Source organism: Scyliorhinus canicula, chromosome 2 (assembly GCF_902713615.1).
Source record: "Scyliorhinus canicula chromosome 2, sScyCan1.1, whole genome shotgun sequence".
NCBI lineage: Eukaryota > Metazoa > Chordata > Chondrichthyes > Carcharhiniformes > Scyliorhinidae > Scyliorhinus > Scyliorhinus canicula.
The window spans coordinates 73,079,236-73,093,808 of NC_052147.1; the positions used below are offsets into that span (position 1 = coordinate 73,079,236).

The 14,573-nt window shown below is 42.0% G+C and overlaps 1 protein-coding gene across 1 annotated transcript in view; it reads right to left on the bottom strand.

Moving 5' to 3' along the window:
* ralgapa1 (Ral GTPase activating protein catalytic subunit alpha 1) overlaps window positions 1–14,573 on the bottom strand; it is a 338,673-nt gene that overhangs the window by 269,488 nt on the left and 54,612 nt on the right. The window contains 4 exon segments of the mRNA XM_038790243.1: window positions 3,128–3,331; window positions 6,961–7,197; window positions 7,313–7,521; window positions 11,475–11,613. Of these exon segments, the coding sequence (XP_038646171.1) occupies window positions 3,128–3,331; window positions 6,961–7,197; window positions 7,313–7,521; window positions 11,475–11,613 (789 nt within the window).

Genomic DNA, 14,573 nt, shown 5'->3' on the forward strand with positions numbered 1-14,573 from the left:
AGGAAGGGCTGAAAGGTGGTGGGCTAGTTGTGGAGGGCGGGGAGGGTGCAATACAAGTATGGAGAGAAATAGAGCCATATGCTGGACCATCAGCTGCGGAGGCGGGCGGCATCTAGCGCAACTTTAATGGTGTGGACAGAGGCGGAGGAGGTGGTGTCAGAGCAGGGGAGGATATACAAGTTGTTCAGGGATATTATGAAAAGCTGTACAGGCCCGAGCCAGGTGGAGAGGAAGGGGATATGGGACGGCATTTGGATGGGTTGGAAGAGAGGAAGCAGGCGTTGAGGAGCCACTGGGGCTGAGGGAGGTGGGTGATTGACAATATTAGGGGGATGAAGTCAGGGAAGGCCCCAGGACCAGATGGCTCCCAGCTGAGTTTTATACACCGTTTTTGTGGCAGAGTTGGCACCGCATTTGTTGGGGATGTTTAGTGAGGCACTGGAGAAGGGGGAGTTGCCAGAAACATTGACACTGGCGTTGACCATGCTGATCCTAAGGAAGGGGAAGGATCCGTTGGAGTACAGGCCCATTTTGTTGTTGAATACGGACATGAAAGTGTTGGCTAAGTTGTTGGCGGGTAGGATGGAAGGATATGTGCCAGTGTGGTCACTGAGGATCAAGTGGGTTTTGTAAAGGTCCGGCAGCTCTCTAACAACATCAGGAGGCTGTTAAATGGGATTATGACTGTCAGGCGGGCAGGTGCCGGTGATTATTGTTTTTTTGTATGCGGAGAAGGCTTTCGATTGGGTAAAGTGGAGGTATTTATTTGAAATTTTGGGTAGGTTTGGGTTTGGCCCGACGTTTGTTCCATGTGTGCATCTGTTGTATGTAGCCCCAGTGGCAAGTGTACATACAATTGAGATTTGGACTGCACAGGGGAATGAGATGGGGGTGTCCTTTGCTGCTGTTCGCCCTGATGATAGAGCCCTTGACGATGGCCCTCAGGGGGTCTGTAGAGAGGAAGGGGATTGAGAGGGTGAGCGGGGAGCACTGGGTGTCATTGTACGCGGAGGACTTGCTGCTTTGTGTCAGACCCGCTGGAGAGTATGGCTAGGATCATGGGTGTCGTGGAAATTATAATAAAGACAAATTCTTCGAGGTTCGACTTAAGGAAATTTATTTACACAAATATATTTGCGGAGAATGTTCTGGCTGCATAACCAGTCCACAGCACTCGGAGATTCGACCGAAGAAAGCATATCTTTATAGTCTGAAATAACAGCTTGAAGTAAACAGCCATGTTTATATTAAATAGACCTTAGAAAGTACGCAAGATGAAATACGTAGTCCGTATGTTCTTGCCCTTTCTCCGGTTGGAGAAGATTTAAGTTTTGAGTTGAAGGGGTCAGCGGAGGATTTTGAGAAGTGGTGTGGGTTGTTCATGACAATGTTTGAGATACTGTTTGTCGTTGGGGGGGGGGGGGGGGGGGGGGGGGGGCTGTGTGTAAAAAGGGGAAAGATTGTACATACTGGACTTTGATTTTGTGGAGTGTATATTTTATATGTTGCTGTATTTTTACACGTTTGGAATAAATGACACCAAATTATACTGTCCAATCACTACTACAGAAATATATCAGAACACTTCGCCTGACTCAATGCCTAATGCAACTTGCAATTTTTTCCTTTTATGATCTGGCTATCCCTTAACTTAAGAAACTAAATTTTAAAAATTTGGAGGAAAAATCTTCTTTCTGAAAATGTTCCACAATTGTTGATGTGCTGTAGATCCTAAATCTTAGTGTGACATCATTGTGAAAAGAAAACATTAGCCTAGATCAGTCATAACTAAATGTATTTTATATTATTCATAATGGTCCAGACTTTTGTAGCAGGAATGACAGTGAACTGCCGTATTTACTTCTCTGAAGCTAATAGCAACTTTTGGAGTTTGCATATGGGCAATGAAACTCAAAAGTTTTTGTCAGTGACTCTATGCTACTCTATAGAATGCTCAGAAGAACCGCCAGATGGGAATCATGAGAAATCACTGAACTGACTATAATATGCCATTTTATTCTATTAATGTCACTGCAAAAGCAGTTGAAAAAGTAATACCTGTTGGATAAGGTGCAAATAGGTTCTTAAATTGTGTACTAAATTCATAATTACTATTAAAGAACCTTTCTGGCCCAGAAAAAATAATGAGAAACTTGTGGAATGATATTTCTCCATAATAATAAAACATTCCACATTTTTAAAACCATAAAAAAATTTAGTTATGTTCTTTCAGTTTCTACAATAATCCATCTATCCATATTGCATTTACTTTGCTCTTTTAAGTGAAAGAAAATTACTTCCTGGTTTGCGCTGAGAATTTTTCAATTTGAGTGGCTGTCACCTGCCTAATGATATCACTGTTGTTGGATGCCTGGGGAATCCCTTCACTTGGCAGCAGATTCAAATCATCAAGAAAGAAGAAAACCACTCCATTGAGACTGCTTGGTCCTTGTGGGTAGTTTTCTCAGAGGCTAGTGAGTGCAGTTGCTTCTTTGATGATTACCAGTTTGGGCCATTGTTATTACTGCTGTGCTATTTTGCACCAATTTAAAAGAACAGGGGAGTTATTTCTGGTATCCAGGCCAATATTCAACCCTCAATCAACATTATTGAAATAATGCTATTTAGAAGGGTCATATAGCCTCGAAAGGTCAACATATTTCTCTCCCCACTGATGCTGCTAGACCTGGCTTTATCCAGCATTTTCTGTTTTCATTTCAGATTTCCAGCATCCGCAATATTTTGCTTTTTTAAATAATAGGTTATCTGATCATCACATTTCCTTTTCTGAGAGCTTGCAGTGACTGTATTCATACAGCAGTGACTACAATTCCTAAGTACATAATTGGCCGTAAAGCACTTTGGGATGCCCTGGGATCATGAAAAGCTTTATATAAATGGATATCTCACTTTTATTTAATCTACTTATTATTCTTGAACTATTAAAGTGGTTCACAAAGCAAATAAATGCAATTTCATTCAAGAGGCAGAAGACAATTGATTTACAGCAAAATTAAAGATCTTTCCTTCAGGCAAATTAACAATTAAGACATTCCTACATGGAAAGTATCTTCAAGTTTTATTGCACTTTAAAATTAGACCTCCAATTTTAACAAATAAGTAGTACCTCCTCCTGTTCATTTTTTTCCAGTGGATAAGAACCACTATGCTCCCCAGCACTGACTAAATTTATGACACTTGTTGAAGGGGAATAGTCCAAGTCTTCAGCTTCTTTCATAAATACAGGTTTGTCCTCTTGTTGAATCCATTCCTGGTAAACTTTAACAACTCTTCTCATAGCTGCAGCTTCACAGATAGGCAGCAGAAAAGCCTGAGGAAGACAAAGATATGATCCTTATTAGTGTAATAAATAGTAATGAATTAAAATTACATTTTTACTATTGCTGAAGCAGTTTTGAGTTTTTTGGCATTTACAGATGGCATTGCGCTCAGAGTTCAAAAATCCTAATGGTAGAAGTGTTAGCTTTGCATCCTTCTGCTTCCATTGTCTTAATTAATCAGGTTTCAAACAATTCTAAAGACCTTTTGACTCTACTGTCCATTCCTTTGGGAGGAATTCTAAAATATTAATTTGACCAATGGAGAAGTTACTTCTTCTGCAAGCTATATTTTAAGCAGAAGAAACTGTGGCTACGCTAAACGTATACTCATCATCATCATCCTTCTTTCTCAGTCAGCCTACATTCTCAGAAATTGCACACGTTGCAATTGATAAAATCTGTACATTATAATAGTTGGACATTAAAAAAAATCAGCTAAAATTAAGCCAACTGTATAATGGAGGCATTACTCCAGAACCCGTCAAGAATGAGGCATAATACATACACGTCATCCTAAATTGCAGAGAAACTTTTAAGAATTTAATATGGGGAGTATTTTTAGCTGTAATTTACAAACACTGTATAAAGTATACTAAAAGTTGAGTAGTGCTGAAAAAAAGACTTCCCGTCGAAGCTTTTCATCTTGCATCAGGGCAGATGCGCAAGAAAAATATCAAAACAAACAACAATTTATACTGCATAAGAGAGTGCTCATTGGTTGACAAGTGTGATTCTGGTAGTGTGTTGCCATGGAGAATGCCCAGGCGTTTACTGCCACGCATTTTGTCTAAATTCAAACTAAGCAGGTCGACCCTGGATTCGTCACGGTATTGGAATAGATTACTGCAGAAATGCTGGACGCCAAGCTTTCGTTCAGTTGAAAAAGACGTGACGTGTACGCATGTTCTTTCTGATGGAAAAAGTGTTGATATATGCAGCTTCTAGCACACAGGTGAGCCACATTGCAACTTTAATTTAAATTGGTTGTTAGTGTCATTCTTAGCACAATCAGGATTATTTATTAAATGAGAGAATCACATATAAATGTTGGATGCTATGTTCTGAGTTTTGCAAGTATGGGTTGGTGGAGTACAGTCAATACTTCGCCTGCTGTGAGAAGCCAAAGAGACCATACAAACCATAGAAAAATTACAACACAGAAAGTGGACATTCAGCCCACAGCCTTGCAGATCCAGGTACCTTTTAAATGTGTTGAGGAATTCCGTCTCAACCACAATCCGAGCAGTGAATTCCAGACCTATCACCCTCTGGAGGGAAAGTTTTCAATAATATTCCCTCTAATCCTTCCACCAATCATGTTAAATCTAGACTCCCTGGTGATTGACCCTTCAGCTAGGGGAAACATGCCATCTTTGTCTACTCTATCTAGGCCCCTCATAATTTTGTACATCTCAATCAAGTCAACCCTCAGACTCCTCTCTTCTAGGTCAAAGCATGGCCTTGCATCTTTGACTTTTGTCTATATATATGTTTCTGGAACATTCCTCTTCATTCACCTGAGGAAGGAGCAGTGCTCCGAAAGCTAGTGTTTGAAACAAACCTGTTGGACTTTAACCTGGTGTTGTAAGACTTCTTACTGTGTTCCAGGGAAAACAACCTTAGCTGACCTAATTTCTCAACATAGCTGCAATTTTCCAGCCCTGGCAACATTCTTGTAAATCTCCCTGTACTCTCTCCATTGCAATTATGTCTTTCCTACAATGTGGTGACCAAGATTGTGCACAAAACTCCAGCTGTGGCCTAACCAGTGTTTTATTGCGTTCCGGCATTATATCAGTGTTTGCATTTTATACCTCGAGCAATAAAGGAAATCATTTCATGTGCCTTCTTAACCAGCTTAGCCCCGCCCCTTTCAGGGACCTATTCAGGGGCCGCACAGTGGCATAGTGGTTGGTTCTGCTGCATCACAGTGCCAGGGACCGGGCTCAGTTCCGGAATTTGGTATGACTGTCTATGTGGAGTTTGCATGTTTCCCAGTTTCCTCCCACAGTCCAAAAATGTACAGATTAGATGGATTAGCCATGCTAAATTGCCCCTTGTACAAAGGTTAGGTGGGGTTACGGGATTATAGGATGGGCTGGGCCTAAGTAGGGAGCTATTTAGGAGAGCCGGTGCAGATTTGATGGGCCAAATGGCTCCTTCTGCACTGTAGGGATTCTATGGACATGCACTCCATTGAGTATTCCTTCCCTTGTTGCGTTTTCCTATCCCAAATATTTAACCTCACACTTCTCCAAATTGTAAAGAGCATCCTACTTAGGAGCACACCTCCACCCCATCCCTGTAACCCAGTAACCCCACCTCACCTTTTTTTTTTGGATACTAAGGGCAATTTATCATAGCCAATCCACCTAACCTACACACCTTGGCATTGTGGGAGGAAACCGGAGCTTGGGTCCCTGGAGCTTTGAAGCAACAGTGCTAAACACTGTTCTACCATGCCGCCCGCCAAACAGATACAATCTGTCAAAAGGATGACTGAATACTTCTCATCCGTACAAATTTGTCTCAGTGCCCAATCTGGTTAAGACTGTATTGCGTTTGCACTCATAATGAAACATTGATGAGGTCAAATGCCTGGAACCTTACCAAGAGAAACAAGAGCTGCACGGTTGTGCTGTCTTCATGGAATCATAGACTTTACAGTGGAGAAGAAAGCCTTTCGGCCCATTGCGTCTGCACAGGCTCTTGGAAAGAGCACCCTCCTAATGCACAAGCCTCCACCCTATCCCCATAACCCCACCTAACCTTTTTGGACACAAGAGCCAATTTATCAGGGCCAATCCACCTAACCTGTACATCTTTGGAATGTGGGAAGAAACCGGAGCACCCAAAGGAAGCCCACGCAGACATGGGGAGAACGTGCAGACTCTGCACAGACAGTGACCCAAGCCAGGAATCGAACCGGGGATCCTGGAGTTGTGAAGCAACTGTGATAACCACAGAGCTACCGTGGTGTGCAATGCTGACTGAGCTATGCTAAACAAGTTCTTTCTGCCGATTGAATATCTGGGCTGCCACAATCAATCACATCTATCGATCATTACCCTTTGTTTCCTGCCACTGAGCTAATTTTGGATCAAAGTTGCCACATTCCCCTGTATCTCATGGGCTTCTCCTTTTCTGACCAGTCTGCATGCAAGACCTTGTCAAATGTCTTACTAAAATCCATGTAGACAACATCTCCCACATATGATCCACCAGCCATTGGGATGCTTAAATTTAAGATCATTCTGACTCGCAGATCAGATTTCTTAAGTGTGCTAGAAGCTATATCCACATATTACATTTTTTTCACCTGAACAAAAGCTTTGGGGACAGCCATTCCTGGGTTCAATCCGCATGGCAAGGCCTTGACCAGAGTTGACCTATGTAGTTTGAATTTTCACAAAAGGCTCGGCAGTTAACTATTCCCTGGGCATTCTTCATGGCAAAGCCTCTACCAATCAGAGTCCACATACCAACCAATCAGCATTTCTTCTCATGTGGTATGAATTATTGTTCCCTTTGTGACTTGATATTGCAAATCTGTCCTGATGTGTTCAATATGGAAGCTTCGATAGCACTACCAAGTGACTATTTAAATATTAAAAATTACCTGTCGAAAAACCTCTATAATAAAATTCACGTTCTCTCTTGAGGAGTAGAAAACTTTGCGGACTATTTCCATATCTGTTAGATGCTCTTCGTCAACACTACACAGACTAGATGAACTGGGCTCTCGCTCAGTTAAGGTGCTAGTGTTTGAATGGGATTGTTCCAGCTCCACGTTGCCATCACCAGAATCCCCACGGCAGGAGCCCTCTTCACGGGCAGCCAAACCAGCAGCTGCTCTCTGGTGAAAAAAAATTACCTCCTTTAATTATTGTATTAGAAATCAAACATCTAAAACCAATTCAAGAAAAGTTAATTTTAATTAATTCAAAGAATGTCTGCTTATTTTTACGCACCTGAATATTCTTTGGCACATTTTCACCTTCAACTCCAGGAATCTGTAGTCCTGGATTAGTTTTTGGTTCAAACCAGAAAGATACCAACCACCGGATGACAGAGACACGAGCAGACAAGAATGTGTCTTTTGTAGAATATGTTGTTTCATTAGTCTCTGTATCTTTTTTCGTCATAATATAACAGGGCCTTGATCTCAATTGTGGGACATCTGTAACCAAGAAATTAAATAACAATATTTCTAAGAAAACTTGAAAACAAAAAGACTCAAGCTATAATACATTTGCATATTTTGTACTATTATTTTCCTTTATTCAGAGGTGAAAAATAACAGGAATAGGCCATTCAGTCCTTTGAGCACATTCCAACAGTCAATTACATCAGGGGCTGATCTATGCCACAACTACATTTACTCACCTTTATTCCATATCCCTTTGTAATGTTACCCTGCAAAATATTTAAAATTTAAACCTCTATAATAAAATTTTCATTCTCGCTCAAGGAGTAGAAAACTTTGTGGACTACCCCCGTAAGAGAATCAATTTCATGATTAACATTTTTAATTGATCCAGCATGAACAAAAAATGGGAAAGTTCCAGATTTCCATTAGCCGGCCAGCATGAAAATGTGTTCTTTGGCCATCTGAAAGAAACATCAATCCTCTTTTGCACTTGACAAATACCTGAAGTTTCAAACAGCTACAAAATGATCAATATATTGTTGTTCCGCTCAAATTACAGCAATATCAACAACAGTGTATCACAATTATCACACATCGTGGAAATGCCAACTTTTGCAAAGCAACTGCAGTTCTAGCGAGTGTATTAAAAAAACAATAAATTCAACACACTTTCACCAGTCATTCTGGGAATCAGTAAATAAGTAACAAAATTCCTTAAATTGTTTATTTTGTTTACTCATTGCTCCTGACACTGAAAGTGGTGGTGGTGGCGATGTTTTCGCCCATTTGATACACTGTCTGCAACAATACATCTCAAAACTAATGGATGGGACTTCAATGGGACTAGGTGCATAAATAGGGTATGCTCCAAGGATATGTTTTTACTGAAGAAATGGACTCCAATCCTGGACTGTTCTTTTAAACATTGAGAGATTGTGTGAATTGACTTCTTTTTAGAATGTCGTGAGTTGTTTCATTTATAATTGTCAGCTGCAAATATGGGCAGAGGTTTCAGAACAGGTTATTGGGTGTGGATGTCGGCGAGGTGGAAGCTCTCTTTTTTCAATGTTGCAGCTACAGAGCATCAATCAGGTAGGGAAGAACATCAACTAAGAGCTGTGCTATTGTAACAAAGTTTAGTTAATAAAGTGCGACAGGTATGCACTGTGAGTGCTCTCTTCATTTGTTTCAAATGTACACTGAACTTCATTCTTTTTGATCCTATTTATATTTTTCTCTGCATCTGATTAAAATTGTCATGCTTCATTATCTTTTAATTTGATTCGGCTCCCATTTGCTCTTCAGCTACACTTTTCTTCCAATTTATACATTCCTTTTGAGTTCCTCACTTCCAACTAAAAATTGCCCCTCAAAAATACAATTGTCTGCATTAGACATATTTAACACAATAAATTGTTGAAGTAAAATTTTCAGAAATGAAGAATGATGACCAAACATGTGGTGAAAAAATAAACAACCCAAACCAGATGTAATAAAAATTGTGTTGCCCAGAATGCACAATAACAAGGTTTCACAATCTGCTGGACCAGTACCATGTGCTTACAAGAAACAAACATCAGTAGGTTAGGAATCAGGGGTGATTCAGTTAATGGCCATCATACAGATTACACAGGAGATGTCAATATATTGATAACAACGGGTTAGGAGCACCCTGAATAGAAAAGAGTTAAAAGGCATTGTACTCAGCTTACAGCATGTAAACTACACCTTTAACAGACAAAAAGCTGAAGTGTTGGTTTTTATGTAAAAATAAGAGATAAAGGACACAGATGGACATATATGAAAAAAGGTCTCAATGTCACAGGAAATGTTTCATCCATGTTACAAGTACAAAGAACAGGTTTATATTAGAGGAAAAATATTAGAAGAATAAACCATTTCAGTAAATCCTTAGGAATTACGTATCTTCTATTTCAACAGATAGCCTGCAACAGTCAAAATAATGTAGGAAAAATGTACAGGGCTGTTCAGGAAAGAGCCGAGTGGGCATAATTGAAGATCTCAATAAAATAAATGGCTTCTTCCTCTCCGCTAGCCACTACAATTCCTATAAGTAGGTGTGAAAATCAAGTTGTCCTACTATAAAATCAGAACAAATGTACAGTTAGGAATTTGGAATGGTCCAGGAAAGCTGTTAGAAAGGCTGAAGCATTTTTTAAAGAAAAAATAATTATAACAATATAAAAGGGTTATAATACTCAATTGTGAGCTTAAAAAACATTCTATCAGTTGAAATAAGAAATGGATCAGTCATCATCCTTCCTGACCATCATCCTTATAATGCAGGAAATCACAATTTAAAAGTTTCTATAAAACCAATATAGTTTTGCTGCAGAATCTGTCACAATATTCCCCAAGCAAAACGCTCACATCTATATTCTAATATGCTGCATTATCTTCAAGTAGCAAATGACACGCAAGAAAATATATGAAGACAACCAGAATTAAGTTTAAAAAGGCAAATGACAGAGTTAGAAAGGCGCTACTACAGACGGGAAGGCAGGCAGGGGGTTGGGTCTTCCGAACCTGATGTATTACGACTGGGCAGCAAATGTGGAGAAGGTGCCGAGCTGGGTAAGAGGGGTTGATTCGCAGTGAGTCAGAATGGAGGAGAGTTTGTGCAGGGGGTCAGGATTGAAAGCACTGGCAACAGCGCCGCTCCCGATAGTCCTGGGGAAGTACTCAGGGAGTCTGGTAATAATAGCTTCATTGAGAATTTGGAGGCAGTTTCGCTAACACTTCGGGTTGGGAGCAGGGTCAAGGGAAATGCCGATTCAGGGGAACCACAGATTTGAGCCAGGGAAGTGGGATGGAAATTTTCGGAAATGGTAGGAGAAGGGGATTAAGACACTAAAAGATTTGTTTATTAGGGGTCAGTTTGACATGCAGGTTCGAGATTTTGCCAGAAAGGAGATACAGATCTTCCCGGAGGAACCAGCCTCCACATTGCTGGAGGAGGTGCTGACGACAGGGGGACTGGAAAAGAGGGTAGTGTCAGCGGTCTATGGAGCTATTTTGGAAGAGGAGAATGCACCACTGGAAGGAATCAAGGCAAAGAGGGTATGGAGGATGGGTTCTGGTGTGAAGTGCTCCGGAGAGTGAATGCCTCCACCTCGTGCGCGAGGTTGGGGCTGATACAGCTGAAGGTGGTATACAGAGCACACCTCACGAGGGCGAGGATGAGCCGATTCTTTGAAGGAGTTGAAGATGTGTGTGAACGTTGCCCGGGGGGGGGGGGGCACTCATCACGTTCATATGTTTTGGCCCTGTCCAAAACTAGAGGATTACTGGAACGAGATTTTTAGGGTAATTTCTAAAGTGGTGCATGTGAAACTGGACCCGAGCCCCCGGGAGGCCACATTCGGGTTGTCGGACTGGCCAGGGTTGGAAACGGGTGTGGAGGCAGATGTTGTAGCCTTTGCCTCGTTGATCGCCCGAAGACGGATCCTGGTGGGTTGGAGAGCAGCCTCTCCACCCTGTGCCCTGTTGGAATTCTTGACTCTTGAGAAAGAGGGGTTCTACAATTCGTGGGCACTATTCATTAGGCACTTTCAAAAACTGGATAATATCGAACATTAGTTGGGGGGTGGGTGGGAGGGCTTGGGGTGTCAATGGGGGCTATGGGGGATTCCCGATTCCTTTTTGTCAGTTGTTTATGTGAACATGCGGGCTAATGTTTTTGGGTTTGGTGGGAGTATGGGATCGTTGTTATTGATATGGGGATTGACATATTTGTTCCTGATTATTGTTTATTGTTGGTGGGTGTAAATTTGGGAGAAAATGAGAAAAAGGAGAATAAAGTAATATTTTTTTTTAAAAAGGCAAATGACAGGCTACTATAATTAAATTTAACACGTCGCAGTGTTTTTAAACAATTATATCACATGCCAAACCCACTAAACATTACACAAGTATGATTTCATGTACACATACATAGGCAGACAAACAAAAGTATTGCTTACCAAGTGTTGGATTAAACAAGCTGGTCTCCTTTGAGAAATTGGGAAATACGTGAGGCAGATAGTACTTCTTGAAATTTTCAAATAAGAATGCAAACCCTTTCTCCTGATTTTCTTTGTCTTTCCATTCTAATCCCTTTGCCTGCAAACATATTTATACAAAGGTTGCTTAATGTATCACATTATAGCACTTATCAATACTACACATTGATCAAAATAAAAAAGGAAATCCTAATTTTTTTATATTTGTAACAACTTTGAAGTACAAATTGATTTGTATATGAAACATCAAACTAATTCATTGTCTAGTCCTTCAACTGGAGACAGGGCAGCAATGTGATTTAGTAAAGCCAATGGCCAAAAGCTAGCTCTAGGCTGCACTGTTTTTTTCAACCAAACATCAGCCGAATCAAGATAAAATATTATAGAATTAATCGCAAATCAAGTCCAGCGTGAATAGAGTTCCTGAATTCTTTTCCTCCATAATAAAAATCATTACGCTCGAAGTAGCGCTGCCCACAATACTTGTCAACAGACCCCCCACAAAACGTTTTTAAATTTTTTTTAAAACTTACTGTTGGGGGTTTCCAGCTGAATCCGGTCGGAGTGAGAACAGACTGACTACCGGGTAAGGAGTAAAGATTTAAATTGTTTGCGTGAGCCCACAACAGCTGATTGCTGTTATTGTGCAGGGCGCAGTGGTTGCTGGTTAAGTTTTATTTTTACCCGTATTTAAGTTGGGCGGTTCCAAACCTGAGACACTACACTTGTAGTGTCCCACACCCTTCCTCCTCCTCTAACCTAAGGGGTTGAGTGATTATCAGCTGAGCTCTTTCTTTCTTTCTTTTAATCCGTAAATTAACCAGGGGGGGGATGGGAGAGAAGGCAGTGCAATGTTCCTCCTGCAGAATGTTTGAGGTGAGGGACGCCATCAGTGTCCCTGCTGATTTCACCTGTGGGAAGTGCACCCATCTCCTGCTCCTCAGAAACCACATTAGGGAACTAGAGCTGGAGCTGGGTGAACTTCGGATCATTCGGGAGGCAGAGGTGGTCATAGATAGTAGCTTCAGGGATGTAGTTACTCCGAAGAATGAAGATAGATGGGTGATGATGAGAGGGACTGGGAGGAAGCAGTCAGTGCAGGAATCCTCTGTGGTCGTTCCCCTCAGTAACAAGTATACCGCTTTGGATACCGTTGAGGGGGACGGTGAACGGATCTCCAGCACTGAGTCCGTCCCTGTGGCTCAGAAGGGAAGGAGGGAGAGCAGGAGAGCAATCGTTATTGGGGACTCGATAGTTAGAGGGACAGATAGACGGTTCTGTGGCAACGAAAGAGACTCACGGATGGTATGTTGCCTCCCGGGTGCCAGGGTCCGTGATGTCTCGGACCGTGTTTTCAGAATCTTTAAGGAGGAAGGGGAACAGTCACAAGTCGTGGTACACATCGGTACCAACGACATGGGTAAGAGAAGGGACGGGGATTTAAAACAGGAATTTAGAGAGTTAGGGTGGAAGTAGAGAGCCAGCACAAACCATGTCGTCATCTCTGGTTTGTTGCCAGTGCCACGTGCTAGCAAGTTGAGGAACAGGGAGAGAATGCAGATAAACACGTGGCTGCAGGGATGGTGTAGGAGGGTGGGTTTCAGTTACGTGGATAATTGGAGCACATTCTGGGGAAGGTGGGACATGTACAGACAGGGTGGTTTGCACCTGAACCAGAGGGGCACCAATATCCTGGGAGGGAAAATGAGCTGTAGTCCAGAAGCCAGTGTTGAGAGTACTGAGCTACTGAGGAAGGTATCAAAGTCGCAGGAGTGTACCGGCAGACAGGAAGGTGGGTTGAAGTGTGTCTACTTCAATGCAAGGAGCATCCGGAATAAGGTAGGTGAACATGGAGCGTGGATTGGTACTTGGGACTAAGATGTTGTGGCCATTACGGAGACATGGTTAGAGCAGGAATGGTTGTTGGAAGTTCCGGGGTTTAGATGTTTCATTAAGAATAGGGAAGGTGGTAAAAGAAGTGGAGGAGTTGCATTGTTAATCAAGGTTAGTTTAACGCCTGCAGAAAGGCAGTTCGAGGGGGATCTGCCTACTGGTAATATGGGCCGAAGTTAGAAATAGGAAAGGAGCGGTTACGTTGTTAGGTGTTTTCTATAGGCCCCCAAATAGTAATAGAGATGTGGAGGAAGAAATTGCAAAATAGATTATGGATAGGTGTGGAGGTCTCAGGGTAGTTGTCATGGGTGACTTTAACTTTCCAGATATTGATTGGAACCTCTATAGGTTCGGATGGAGCAGTTTTTGTACAGTGCATGCAGGAGATTTTCCTGACACAATATGTGGATAGACCGACAACAGGGGAGGGGGGGGGGGGGGGGGGCGGCGGCGGCGCACATTGGATTTGGTACTGGGTAATGAACTGGGCCAAGTGTTAGATTTGTTTGTGGGAGAGCACTCTGGAGATAGTGACCAGAATTCGGTGTCTTTCACTATTGCAATGGAGAGGGATAGGGCCATACAGCAGGGCAAGGTTTATAATTCGGGGAGGGGTAATTATGATGCGATTAGGCAAGAATTATGGAGCATAAGATAGGAACAGAAACTGTCAGGAAAAGGCACAAATGAAAAGTAGAGCTTGTTCAAGGAACCAATACTGTGCGTCCTTGATAAGTAGGGAGGAAATGGCCGTGTGAGGGAACCATGGTTCACAAAAGAGGTTGAATGTCTTGTCAAGAGGAAAAAGGAAGAGTATGTAAGGATGAGAAAACAAGGTTCAGTTGGGTCGCTTGAGGGTTACAAGGTAGCAAGGAATGAGCTATTAAAAAAAAGGGCTTAAGAGAACTAGGAGGGGGCATGAGAAGTCCTTGGCAGGTCGGATCAAGGAAAACCCCAAGGCTTTTTACTCTTATGTGAGAAATAAAAGAATGACCAGGGTGAGGTTAGGGCCGGTCAAGCACAGTAGTGGAAACTTGTCCATGGAAACAGAAGAGATAGGAGAGGCGTTGAATTAATACTTTTCTTCAGTGTTCACCAAGGAGAGGGGTCGTGTTTTTGAGGATGAGTGTGTGATACAGGCGGGTAGGCTGGAGGAGGTAGATGTTC